We start from the raw sequence: 13,960 nt of genomic DNA on the forward strand, positions 1-13,960 counted from the left end.
CACCCCAAATGAAAATTCTGTCATCATTTACTCACCCTCCTGCATTCCAAACCTGTATCGCTTCATTTCTTCTGTGGAACAACAAAAGGAAAAAATATTGCAGGATGTCAACAGTGCTCCGATTCAATATATGGATTGTCAAGCTAGAAAACGGATGAAAAAGAGAATATTATAATCCAAATCTTCTGAAGGAGTGCAATATCTTGGTTTGAGGCACAGATCGAAATATGAGTAATTCTTAAATCTCTCAAATCTTGTTGAAATCAAATATGACGTGTTAAGAGGTTTGATGTCAATGATGTCAAATTTGAAAACTAATAAACAAAAATAAGTAATATTTAACGCATAAAGAGTGACACAGTATACAATGCAAAAAAAACAAAAAGCTAAAAAAGCAAAACAAAAAAAAACTAAATACAAGAAATAAATGAATGAATTAAAAAGACACAGACCAGAAACAAGTGCCAGTGTGGTAAGATAATTGTACTTGGTAAGATTAATACTAATACTAATACTAATACTAATACTAATACTAATACTAATAATAATAATAATAATAATAATAATAATAATAATTTACATTGAGAAAAAAATGCCTTAAAATAAATATTATAGCAGTTCTTCTTCTAACAGATTTGCATTATTTAGTCTTTTACAGTCACCAACAATTTAGCTACTGCAGATAGCTGGACAACTACACACACAACAAATTTACGAACTACAACTCCCAGCATGCACCTTGCACACACCGGTTCCTGTTTGACAATGAATACACACACACAGCCGGAGGATCATGATAAACTGATTACATGGTCTTTAAAACCAGTACAGAAACACACATCAGTGCTGAGTCTTGTTTTACTGTTAGTGGATATTACGATGTGGTTTTCTTGCCTTGCCATGTTCAACCTTTGCTTTGTACTGTTGTTTATGTAGTTTGCCACCTGTACTGATCTCTTTGCTTGTGACCCGACCACTCTTTATCTTCACCCGTATGTACCTGTTTGCTCATGTTATTGACCTTTGCCTGTCTGACCATCCTCTGTTGAATAAATAATGCATGTGAATCCTCTTTTCCGTTGTCCGCATCCTACATGACATAGTCTAGTTATCTTAAAACTAGCTTGCTAATAGCTTTTTTACTTTGTGTGGAGTTACTAAACTGGAGAATTTGTCTTAATTTAAGAATTGTCATTATATTATAAACGATCCAAAGCATTAACACCTAAAACAAGATTATTTTATAAATGAAATCACGATCACACATACACGCAAATTGTTCACAATGTTTAACTAAAATAAAGACGTAATGCAGTGGGGTCTGAAAATCACACTGTGAGAGAAGAAATGGTCCGATGTAAAGGTGCAGGTTAAGAGGAGAACAGCGGGGCAACGTTAAAGTCTGGACCGAACAGGCGGGGGAACAGGGGATGCTGAACTCCCTATGAGGAGAGAGTTGCCTCAATTGTGGGCGACACTTTCCTGTCTAGAGTAGTATCTGTGTCTTTGGGAGACAGAGATGTATTAGAGGAACACTTTGTTGGGGTGGTATAGCAGCACCCCTCCGCTCTTATCAGGCAGCGCCACCAAGAATTGGCATCATTTCCCAATGTAATGTGCTTTTGATCCGTTTGTGGGTTGTTGAGGGGGTTTACCAGGCAAGTCTTAAATGGATAATCATGGTCTCCTGATATGCAGTTAAATATTTTTCTTACATAAAATAAAATAAAAAACTGGAATAATATCATCAAATACATCACTCACCAAGAAGCCACCCATCGTGTACCCTGCCACCTTGGAGCTCCTCGCTGTCTCTCCTTCCAAATTTGGACCCAACTCAGCACAGAGCTCCAAGAGGATAGCTCTTGGAAATCTAAAATGGCTAATAAGCCAGTCATCATCATAGGCCAGAAAATCACTGTGATCCCTAAAAAATGCGTTCCCTTCAAATTCGACCATTGACAATGTCCTCTAATAAGGCTAAACACTGCTATAGACTAAGGGTTGAATACATTTGCAAATGCTTTTATTTATTCTAAATCATTATTATATTGACAATATAATCAATTCAATTAACCCATCAGTCAATCAGTCAATTAACCCATTTTATCATTTATAAATTATTAGCAATGTTTTTCACATGTGTTGGTGCGATACTTTGTAGTCTGCAATTTAGCATAACTGCCTCTAGGAGTCGCCAATGGAAATAAAACAAACACACAAGAAATACACGTACACCAGACATGAAGTTGGCGCGGACCAACGCACATTCTCACGTTAATTACATCATTGGTAAATCCAAACGTGAGCATGAAACCTGGCATACGCAACGTTTTTGTGTATATGCAGCGTTGATGCATGAGGCTCCAGATGTTTTTCAACTGGGTGTACCCGGAAAACGCGTACATGCCACTTGCACACTATGTGCGCGTTGCTCCCTATTTGTCACGTGGCTCCCATGGGAATGACAAACTTACATCCTAAGCTTATTGGCATTGCTTTTAAGGCACTGGGTCAGCAGCCACATTTTAGTCAAACTATAGCCTTCATATCAAAACTTTCATTATTGTTATTGATATTGATGTTCGGTCAATAAATATCGCCCAGCCCTATTCCATAGTATTGTATTCTTAAAAACAAATCGATAAAATTTTGTGGTTAGAAATAATATTGCAGTGTAAGACATATAGGCTACTTTAATTTTGCTTTTTAAATAAATTTTTACAACTAAACCGCCCTATAGTCCTGATTTTGAAAAAGAACAACCTAAAAATAACACAATGTCTTTTTTTACTTCCACAGAAAAAAGACAGACAGTCATAAAGCTCCGGAATGACATGAGGGAAAGAGAACGATAACCGAACTTTCATTTTGAGCGGACTATTCTTACAAGCAAAAGCCACATTCGAGAAAGAAAAAGCTGAAGACATCATTTCCTGGTGGAAAATGATCTGAATTTCTCACAAGAGATACAAGCAGGTTACGGGTTTCCTTAGTCACCCTTTACAAGAGATGAAGAGTGCAAACACCCACACTAACATTACAAAACTTTTGTGTCTGTAATTTAGCGTAAAGCACACGGTTTCTCTGCCAGGAGTGCGGTCCCTGTAGTCTTTGCTGTACGCACATCAGAGGGGTCCCTCTGCGATTAACGTCAGGGAATAGGGCTTTTGTCACACTTTCAAATTCTTAACCGAAAGCCCCCAGAGACATGCGCTCTTCTCTTCATATCACTTCTTTTTCCACCTTTTCCTCTTTTAATATTACACGTAGTCTTTTGTAAGTCACTCTACAGTGAACACAGCCAACAACGCACCCGGGGGGGAATGTAAGCAGATGTTAAACTAAAGCCCTGCTCACATTGTGCGGTTTCAGCCACGATTTGGTTGTCTGAGGGTACTTTCACACCTATAGATTGATTGTTTTGTTCCCAAACAGGGATTGATGTTGTTACAATGCTGATTTTTCTTCTTGGTGTGGTTCAATTTCACACAAAGTTTCTAAACTGAACAAAAAAGTGACAACAAGTCATATGCGGGTAAACTTTCCTCACATTGGTCAGGAAGTTTCAGGGTTTATTTTCCGGGATTCAGCTCAGCTGTCATACGCCATCATTTTATTTTATGGCGAAGAGAAATATCACATTATAAGCAAAAATATATACTTTAATTTTGAATGGTGACACCCACAGAAGTAGTCATGAACAAAAACTTACTATAATGTATTAATAAAGTGATCTGGAATGACAAAGAACGTGTTTTTGCAGGGATTACAGATTTCATCACTGCAAAAAAACAAAAAACAAAAAAAGCAAAAAAAAAAAAAAAACTAAATACAAGAAATAAATGAATGAATTAAGAAGACACAGACCAGAAACAAGTGCCAGTGTGGTAAGATAATTGTACTTGGTAAGATTAATACTAATACTAATACTAATACTAATACTAATAATAATAATAATAATAATAATAATAATTTAGATTGAGAAAAAAATGCCTTAAAATAAATATTATTGCAGTTTTTCTTCTAACAGATTTGCATCATTTAGTCTTTTACAGTCACCAACAATTTAGCTACTGCAGATAGCTGGACAACTACACACACAACACAATTACGAACTACAACTCCCAGCATGCACCTTGCACACACCGGTTCCTGTTTGACAATGAATACACACACACAGCCGGAGGATCATGATAAACTGATTACATGGTCTTTAAAACCAGTACAGAAACACACATCAGTGCTGAGTCTTGTTTTACTGTTAGTGGATATTACGATGTGGTTTTCTTGCCTTGCCATGTTCAACCTTTGCTTTGTACTGTTGTTTATGTAGTTTGCCACCTGTACTGATCTCTTTGCTTGTGACCCGACCACCCCTTGGCAGGGGTGTCCAAACTTTTTGGGCCGAGGACCAGATGCAAAAAAAAAAAAAAAAAAAGTTGTCCCAGGCCATATATTACATACATTACACAGACACGCGCATTATATATATATATATATATATATATATATATATATATATATATATATATATATATATATATATATATATATATATATATATATATATATATATATATATATATATATATATATATATGTGTGTGTGTGTGTGTGTGTGTGTGTGTGTGTGTGTGTGTGTGTGTGTGTGTGTGTGTGTGTGTGTGTGTATATATATGTATGTATGTATGTGTGTGTGTGTTATGGAATTATTTTAATTTGTTATTTTAATTCTTCATCCAACTGTGTTTGTGTGTGTTGAAAGACTTTCGTTTTTAAAATCTTGAATCTTCTCTGGGCAAATTACACTTGCAACACTCATCCTTTATAAACTCTCCTTCAATAAAAGGTTTCCGGTGCTGTGCGATTAGCTGGGCTACATCATAACTAGCCAGCGTAGAATTTTCTTGCACTTTATTAGCACAAAATAAAACTGCTGTTGTTGAGCTAATAAGCCAGCTGCTATTTGTTTTACTTTTTGATCTCGTTCGGCACCAGTGTAAGAGCTGAAGGCCTGATGTTTTATTTTATAATGTCTTTTAATATTATATTTCTTCATTACTGCAACTGACTCCTGGCAAATTAAACAGACACATACTCCACTGACCTCTGTGAAGAAATATTCTTTGCCCCATCGTGACTGAAATTTCCTGCACTCACTGTTGATTTTCCTTTTTCTTGCTTGTGCCATGGCTCGCCAAAACGTGATTATGAATTATGTTTCTTTCAGTTTGTTCGATTCATTTGACTTTATAACAGGAACTGCTGCCTAATTGAAAGCTTGTAATAGCGACACCAGGTGGTAATTTATTGAATTACGTTTATTATTGTATAGCGGGGCAGATTCTATTAATATTCATAAAAAGCCTCACGGGCCATCACAAAACTGATCTGAACTGGGCCGTAGTTTGGACACCCCCTGGTCTAAGGGAAAATGGTGGCTATAGTTCTGATGTGAAGTCCTCCTAATACCCCAATGCTTAAGATTCCTAGAAGCAGAGATCATCATTAAAAAATGAAAGACGTTTAAAACATTGTCTTTCTATCCAAAAAGAGCAATAAAGGCCTATAACAGAAGCTAGACTTTTCTGGCCAAGCAGCAGTATTGGTGAAAACTCATCACCTGACACCATTTATTTAAATAGGTTTAGAATGAAGCAATTTTATTGGCTAGAACTGGGAGATTTCAGAGCTTATTTTTTGGATTCAAAAACAAAGATGTCTGAAATGAAAAAAAAAAAACAAGTCTTAGACTATGCGACAATAAGCCATGCGAAACTCATCATAGGTTCCTGGACATTTCTGATTGACACAGCCAAAGCTAAGATTTTAACTCCACAGAAAATGTGTTCAGGGACCTGAAGATAAGAGTTCACAGATGATCCACAATGCAACCAATGCATGGAGGAGACAGGAAAAACTGACCAAATCCAGTTCTGCAAATCCGGCAGACGCGCAGCCTACTCAAGTCTCACAGCTGTAATCACAGCCAAAGGCAGCTCTGCGAAATACTGAATAAAGTACCTGAATATAGATGTCAATGGAGCACTTCAAAAAGTGTACTTTTCTATTTCAAGTGAAGGCAAAATACCGAGTTTCAATTCATTTACAAAACTGCCCATGGAGAACTAAGTGCAGAATACTTTTCAGGGCACTGGGGTGTGATTCAGACTGTGCTCAAATACCAAAAATGTTAATATGAGGGCATTTAACACACGCACAGACGCACACGCACGCACGCACGCACACACACACACACACACACAGTAAAAAGTGAATAGGTGAAAAAGTGAGTAAACAAAGACGGATGTTGTGGTAATCGAGTTAAGAGTTTAGGAAATTTGTTAAATGTATTGGAAAAAACTGTCATAGCCATGGTAAAAAACTGTAAACCAAACCACATTAACGTCAAATACTGACATTTGTTCATCAGATATGGCAACCAAAATCCAATGTCTGATAGACATTTTAGTGGTAACGTCCACACAATGTCAAACTAGAAAATCATTATCCACTTGTTAAGTGATGACGTGTTTGTGACGTATGTAATACTGTTTCCTGGTCCAAGCCACCATTCACTTGAGTTGAGAAATCATTCGTTTATGATCACTTTTTATTCCTATCACACATTAAAGTTAATTAATTAATTGCATAACAAATACCAACATTTTAACAATTTATAAAGCAATGAATCACTTTCTGGCCATTGGATATTAGGCATGGACATATATATTGCGATCGTGACCTTCGACAGTATTAAATCGCTTTGTAAACGTTTATTATTACCATTTCATGAATCTCCCCATTCAGTTGAATAGAGCGCTTGGACCCGGAAGCCGCTCCGCGTGACGTCACACTTAACAAGCGGATAGACGTTGATATTTGGTTGATATTAGATTGTGTTGGAAAGTGACCAAAATCTAACGTCGAGCCAAATATCTTTAATCAACGTCATGTTGATGTCAAATACTGACATTTATTCGTCAGGTATGAAAACCAAAATATAATGTCTGATAGACATCATTGTGGTAACGTTCACACAATGTCAAGCTGTAACATAATTATAGACGTTGATATTTGACTAATTTTAGGTTGTGTTGGAAAGTAACTAAAATCCAATGTCAAGCCAAAATCTTAAACCAACATCACATTGACATCAAATACTGACAATTATTTATCAGGTATGGTGACCAAAATCCAACGCCTGATGCCCCATTCACACAGGGCTTTATCGTCAATGCTTGACAGAGGGCGTGTCTAAAGTTGGGGCTAACGCGACCATCATAGCAGCGTCAGCCAATGAAATTAGTCAGCAATAGGCCACTGTCTGAGCTGGTGTATTTGCATACAGCGATCCGATTGGCTGACGCTTCCATCAGTGCTTGAAAAGTTGAGCAAGTCCCAACTTTTGCAGCGAGCAACTCCTCTGAAGCGGCGCCGACGGATCCACAATGCAGTTCTGCAACGCCTGACATCATCCATTCAAAGTGAAAGCGTTAAAGCTGAAGCCCTGTGTGAATAGGGCATTATAGACGTCATAGTGGTAACGTCCACACAACGTTAAGCTGTAGCATCTTTACAGATGTTGATATTTAGTTGATTTTAGGTTGCACTAGAAAGTGACCAAAATCCAATATCTGTCCGATGTTGGAAACTGACGTCGTTTGGACGTTGGATTCTGACCTCAACCCAATTTTTATTTCCAACCAAAATGTCCAACGGGGGTACAACGTCAATCTGACCTCATGTTGACGTCCTGTGCCTGCTGTGTAATTATGTCCACATAGGAATACTTAAAACAACAGAAACAATGAAATTGTTTAAGTAAAATAAACTTGTAATTTTTGACGCAATTGTTTTACTCACACACACACAGAGAAACTTCAGGAATATTACCACCTCAAAATTGCGTGTGCACCTTCAAAAAGATGTATGTGCAATACATTCTTGTTTTTTGCACTTATAGGAGTCGGATGCGAGTATATAGAAATAAAGATTACAATCTGATATTGTTTATTTGTATTTAAATGCACCCAAAGATAATATCAGGATTTATTGGGTGCGAGTTAGCATTTGAAAGGCGCATGGCGGTGGGATGAGCCAGTGAAAATCTGGCATTTAACACATCTTTTTTATCTGCTCTCATTCACCTCTCGTCATTAACATAGAGACTTGGGCCCTGCTAAAGGACAGCACCCGTTAACACCATGGCTTTCTGCTTTTAATGAGGCTCTGACACAACCACACACACACACACACTCACATGTAAGCAGAAGTCCATCCTAACGCATGCATGGACACATAAAGCTCATAAAGCTGAGAAAAGGATGAAAGATTGAAGGATAAACACAATTCTGGCAAGCTAAAATAAGTCATTGATCTGTAGCTCACTTCCAATGCAGTTACTCACTTTATAGGTGTCAAATGCACTGGAGCGGTCCAACTAAACATGCAGCAAAACCTTATAATCAAAAATATAAGTGCTCATCATCCAAATAGGGTTTTCAGTGATCATTTGTTAAGTTCTTCCATTAGGTCTACAATATTTGACTATATTGTTGGAATGCAAAACAAGTTCCATCTCAGTGCAAATGTAAATGAACCCATGCACTTTTACTAACAGAACTAACTGTCACTAGAGTGCATTCGTATTCGACTATTATATTCATGTGTCATGCAGCATATCTTTTATTTATTTTATAAATAAAAATTTTCATGAATTGATATTTCATACCATTTTATTTTATTATTTATTTATTTTATTTATTATTTATTTTAATATTTTATTATTATATATATTTTTTTTATTTTACAAATATATTTTATTATGATTTGATATTTTATTTTATTAATTTTATTCATTATTATTGTTATTATTTTTATTATTATTATTATTATTATTATTATTATTGTATTAATATAACATGTTTATTTAATTTTTAAATACATTTTATATGATTTATTATTTTGTTTAATTTTATTATTCATTTATTTTATTTCAGCATGTATTTATTTTATTTTTTATTTATTTAATAATTTTATTACTATTTTATTATTATAACTGTTTAGTTTATTTTATAAACATATTTTTTATGATTTAGTATTTAGTTTTGTTTTATTATGTATTGTTTATTTATTATTTATTTGTTTATTTTATTATTATTATTATTATTATTATTATTATTATTATTATTATTATTATTATTATTATTTCATTATAATAAAATGTTTTAATTTTTTCATGATTCGATATTTTACTGCATTATTTATTTATTTTATTTATTTATTTTATTTCATAACATTTTTATTTATTCTAAAAACACATTTTATTATGATTTGATATTTTACTTGATTATTTGTTTATTTATTTATTTAATTTATCATTATTATTTTATATATACATTTTATTATGGTTTCATATTTTATAGTAATATTTATTATTTTACTTATTTATTGTTATATTTTATTACTATTCTATACAATTTTTATTTTATTTATAAACACATTTTATCATGATTGATATTTTATTTGATTATTTATTTATTTTATTTATTATTTATTTCATTTATTATAATAATGTAATAATTATATTTTTTACATTTATTTTACAAATACATTTTGTTAGAATTTTATATTTTATTTTAATATTTATTTATTTTATTATTAGAAATGCTATTTTATTTTATCTGCGACCTGGCACAGACTTCACAGTCTTCACAGACACATCCTTTTACATGCAATCACCCAATGACCATATTAGAATGTGTTCTGAAGGATCAGGTGACACCGAAGACTAAATTGATGCTAAAAATTCAGCTTTGCATTACACAAATAAATAATATTTTAAAATAAATCCAAATAAAAAAAAATTTAGTTTAAAAGTAAATGAATCAATCCCTTTTAATATTGCTGTTTTTACTTCATTTCCAATTAAATATAAAGTCTTTCCACATGAAAAAAGAGTAAACCACCCAAAGTGTACCCTTTTGTTAATTCGGTGTGGTGTACAATTGCTTTCACTGCACACTCAATAAAATCCTCACACACACACACTTTTAGTAATCATGCATAAGTGACAATTATATATACTTTTGTTAACCCAGCTGTATAATGACAGTGTGCAAATTGGATCTGAAACCTGAATTAAAAACCTGACTAAAGCAAGCTGCAGCACTATAGGCAGATTTTTGAAACATTTCCGACAGATGTCATTGCCAGACACATCGGCTGCCTGACAGCTGTTTGCATAAAGTTATAAAAACATTATTCATATTTTGACACCCTCACCTTACACTCTGCACCCTTGTCAGCCTCTAAATCCCTCATGCAAACCTGCTACTCTGATTCAAGAGGTCAGTAGTATTGCAAGGCAAAATCTTTGAGTCAAGTTTAGGTGGATGGAAATGTACAATACAATACATAATTGGCAAGTAAATCTAATGGACGTGTAGGGAACTTTCTTATGATCATTTAACAAGTTGACATGTATTAGTGCTCTTTCACTTGATCACAACACAAGAGTCCATCCAATTATGTGTTTCTTCATTTATTTTACATCAGATATCCACACGTGTCAATTTCGTCACGATACACTCATTTACAAGACTTTTGTCTAAGCAAAGTCAGACCTTACTGTCCTAATTAAATGAATAAAAATCAAGGCATGATCATATTTAATTTTGGTAAAATAAGTGTAATCTAGAGGCCTTTGCCTTTCGAATGAGCTACTTCTGATACCAAATGATTAACTCGAAGACAAGTTATTATTTGTTGATACTAAAACTTGGATAGGCAACAAGACTTCAGATACTGTAAAGCATCAATATCACAGAAAAAAAATTATAAATTCTAGTTGCCGAAATCATTCTTTCACATTCCTAAAAAAGATTTTAAAAAGACAAAGTTCAAACACATCAACACTGAAAAAAGTATTTATTGTGTTTATTAACTTTTTTTAAGGTCAATGGTTGTAAACAAGTTACTTAGACTGAATTTATACAAACAGATTAAATTTAGTAATGATCAACTTAATTTGTTTGTTTAAATTTGGCTTATATACATTGTTTACAACAATTTGCAATGAACTATCTTTTTCAGTGTAGCTGTAAAGTAAAAAAAAAATATATTTATTTAAATAGAAAATGACACCTGCAACCATAACACCTGTATCTGTCCTAAAGAAACAGGTGAGTAACTGCACTTCAATATGTCACTCTCAGATCTATCAGCACCATATGTCGCTCGAGAGGCCCCTGGGGGCCCAGTACAACCTCACTGTCAAAGTCTGACAGCCTTTCGACAGTATGGCAAAAGTCCCAGGGAATTACAGTTAAGCTATGATAACCCACTGTATTCATTAGTTTGCAAACACACTAATCATTGCATTCAAGAGCAAAAGACGACAAGAAAAAAAAAAAAGTCTCCGTGAATTACAGTAAATCTACAGTAACCCACCAGTTTGCAAAGTCCACCACAGTCATACGAATCAACACAGATTAAATTCAAGACCAAAAATGTAAAGAGAAAATGATCACATGGATAATAAAATAGAGAAGTCTGACAGCCCCATGAAATAAAAAAAGCCCCGGTGAATTACAGTAGATCTACGACAACCCACCAGATTGCAAAGTCCACCACAGTCATACCAATCATGGAATCCAAGACCAAAACTGTAAAGAGAGCACATTTACATGCATACCAAAAGAGAGAAGTCTGACAACCTCACAACATTAAGAAAAAAATGTCTCGATGAAATACAGTAAATGTACGGTAATCCACTATTTTGCAAAGTTCACCACACTGGAGCCAATCAACACAGATTGAATTCAAGAGCAAAAACGTAAAGATAGAATGATCACATGCAAATTGAAAGAGACATAGAAGTCTGACAGCCTCATGATAAGAAAAAAAGTCCCTGTGACTTACAGTAAATCTACGGTAACCCGCCAGTTTGTAAGGTCCACCGCAGTCGCACCAATCATTGAATCAAGAGCAAAACTATAAAGAGAACACAATCAAATGCATACTGAAAGAGAGACGTCTGACAGCCTAACCAAATGAAGAAACAAAATTCCCTGTGAATTACAGTAAATCTACAGTAACCCACCAGTTTGCAAGTTCCACCGCAATCGCGCCAATCATTCACTTCAAGAGCAAAAAAAAAAAAAAAAAGAAAAGCATAAAAAGAGAACCATCACATGCACACTGAAAGAGAGAAGTCTGACAGCTTCACGACAGGGAGGACAGTAAAAGTCCCTGTGAATTACAGTAAATCTACAGTAACCCACCATTTTACAAAGTTCACCGCACTCGAGCCAATCAACACAGATTGAATTCAGAGCAAAAACGTAAAGAGAGAATGATCACATGCAAATTGAAAGAGAGAAGTCTGACAGCCTTATAATAAGAAAAAAAGTCCCTGTAAATTACAGTAAATCAACGGTAACCCGCCAGTTTGTAAGGTCCACCGCAGTCGCACCAATCATTGAATCAAGAGCAAAACTATAAAGAGAACACAATCAAATGAAAGAGAGAAGTCTGACAGTCTAAACAAATGAAGAAAAAAAGTCCCTGTGAATTACAGTAAATCTACAGTAACCCACAAGTTTGCAAGTTCCACCGCAGTCACGCCAATCATTCACTTCAAGAGCAAAAAAAAAAAAGAAAAGCATAAAGAGAGAACCATCACAAGCACACTGAAAGAGAGAAGTCTGACAGCTGCACGACAGGGAGGACAGTAAAAGTCCCTGTGAATTACAGTAAATCTACAGTAACCCACCAGTTTGCAAAGTCCACCGCAGTCGCACCAATCAACACAGGTTGCATTCAAGAGGAAAGGGTAAAGAGAGAATGATCACATGCATATTGAAAGAGAGAAGTCTGACAGCCTCACGGCAAGGAAAAAAGTCCCTATGAATTACAGTAAATCTGCGGTAACCCACCAGTTTGCAAAGTCCACCGCAGTCGTGCCAATCAACACAGGTTGCATTCAAGAGAAGCAAAAGAAAGAGAACAATCGCGTGCATGCTGAAAGACAACGAGAGAGAGCGAGAGAGAAAAAGAGAGGGAGTTTGGAGCGCTCACTCACCGTTTGCTGCAGGTCAGGGATGCCTATGCGGACGACCAGTGTGTTGCCCTGGGGTTCCTCCATGGGGCCGGCCGGCGCTCGGCAAACGTCGGCGTGCGGAGAGCGGGCGCTTTCCCCCCGGCTGGTGCTGCTGGAGAGGTGGCGGGGAAGAGGCTGCGCAGGGCGAGAGTAGATGAGGAGAGGGAGAGAGAGAGGCAGCGAGAGAGAGGGAGAGACGGAGGGGAGGGCTGAGGGGGGCTCAGACGGGACTTCAGGCTGCTGCTGTGGACGATCTCTGGGCTGGGAAGGCTCATGTTTGCCCGAGCCCGCACTCACAGGCATGCTCTGTGTGTGTGGAGCTCCGACTGCATAGTGCCTCCCTCATGCATACACTCTCTCTCTCACACACACACACACACACACAAGGGGAGCTGCACACACACATATGAGCGCAGAGAGAGAGAGAGAAAAAGAGGGGAGGGGGAGATGGAAGAAAGGATTAGAGAGAGAAAGAAAGAGAAAGAGGGAGAGAAAGAGAAAGAGAGGTTAGATGTGTGCTGTGATTAAGCATTTTCAAGCATCAAACCTGTAGGCTATAATGCCGGTTTAACACAGATCTGAGAGCAGTAAAAACAAAGATTACAGCATCATCATTAAATAATGCATAATAATCAGATTAGCTCGCAAAACACAATTCTAATGATCTGATATTGGTTATCTCGCAGTGAAACGCTTCTTTGGAATATTTAATTTCATTTTAGAGTCTTTTTTTTATTTAGCTACTCTATGGAAAAACATTAGGAGTCTACATGACAAGTATTTATTTATCTAGATTTACTGGATTTATTAGGTGTGGGTTTGAGTTCATATTTGAGATGCGATTGAAAAAGG

At 35.8% G+C, this 13,960-nt stretch overlaps 1 protein-coding gene across 10 annotated transcripts in view; it reads right to left on the bottom strand.

The window, feature by feature from the left end:
- shank3a (SH3 and multiple ankyrin repeat domains 3a) overlaps nucleotides 1–13,443 on the bottom strand; it is a 368,633-nt gene extending 355,190 nt beyond the window's left edge. For all 10 annotated transcript variants that reach the window (XR_015514523.1, XR_015514524.1, XR_015514522.1 and 7 more), the window contains exon 1: nucleotides 13,091–13,443. Coding sequence is in view for 7 of the 10 variants with exons in the window: in XM_087292766.1 (XP_087148892.1) it covers nucleotides 13,091–13,411 (321 nt within the window). In the remaining 3 variants the exon portion in view is untranslated. The remainder of the gene's footprint in view (nucleotides 1–13,090) is intronic.
- Nucleotides 13,444–13,960: the final 517 nt, after the last annotated feature.

This window comes from Danio rerio, chromosome 18, assembly GCF_052040795.2.
Source record: "Danio rerio strain M-AB ecotype USA chromosome 18, GRCz13ab, whole genome shotgun sequence".
Classification (NCBI taxonomy): domain Eukaryota; kingdom Metazoa; phylum Chordata; class Actinopteri; order Cypriniformes; family Danionidae; genus Danio; species Danio rerio.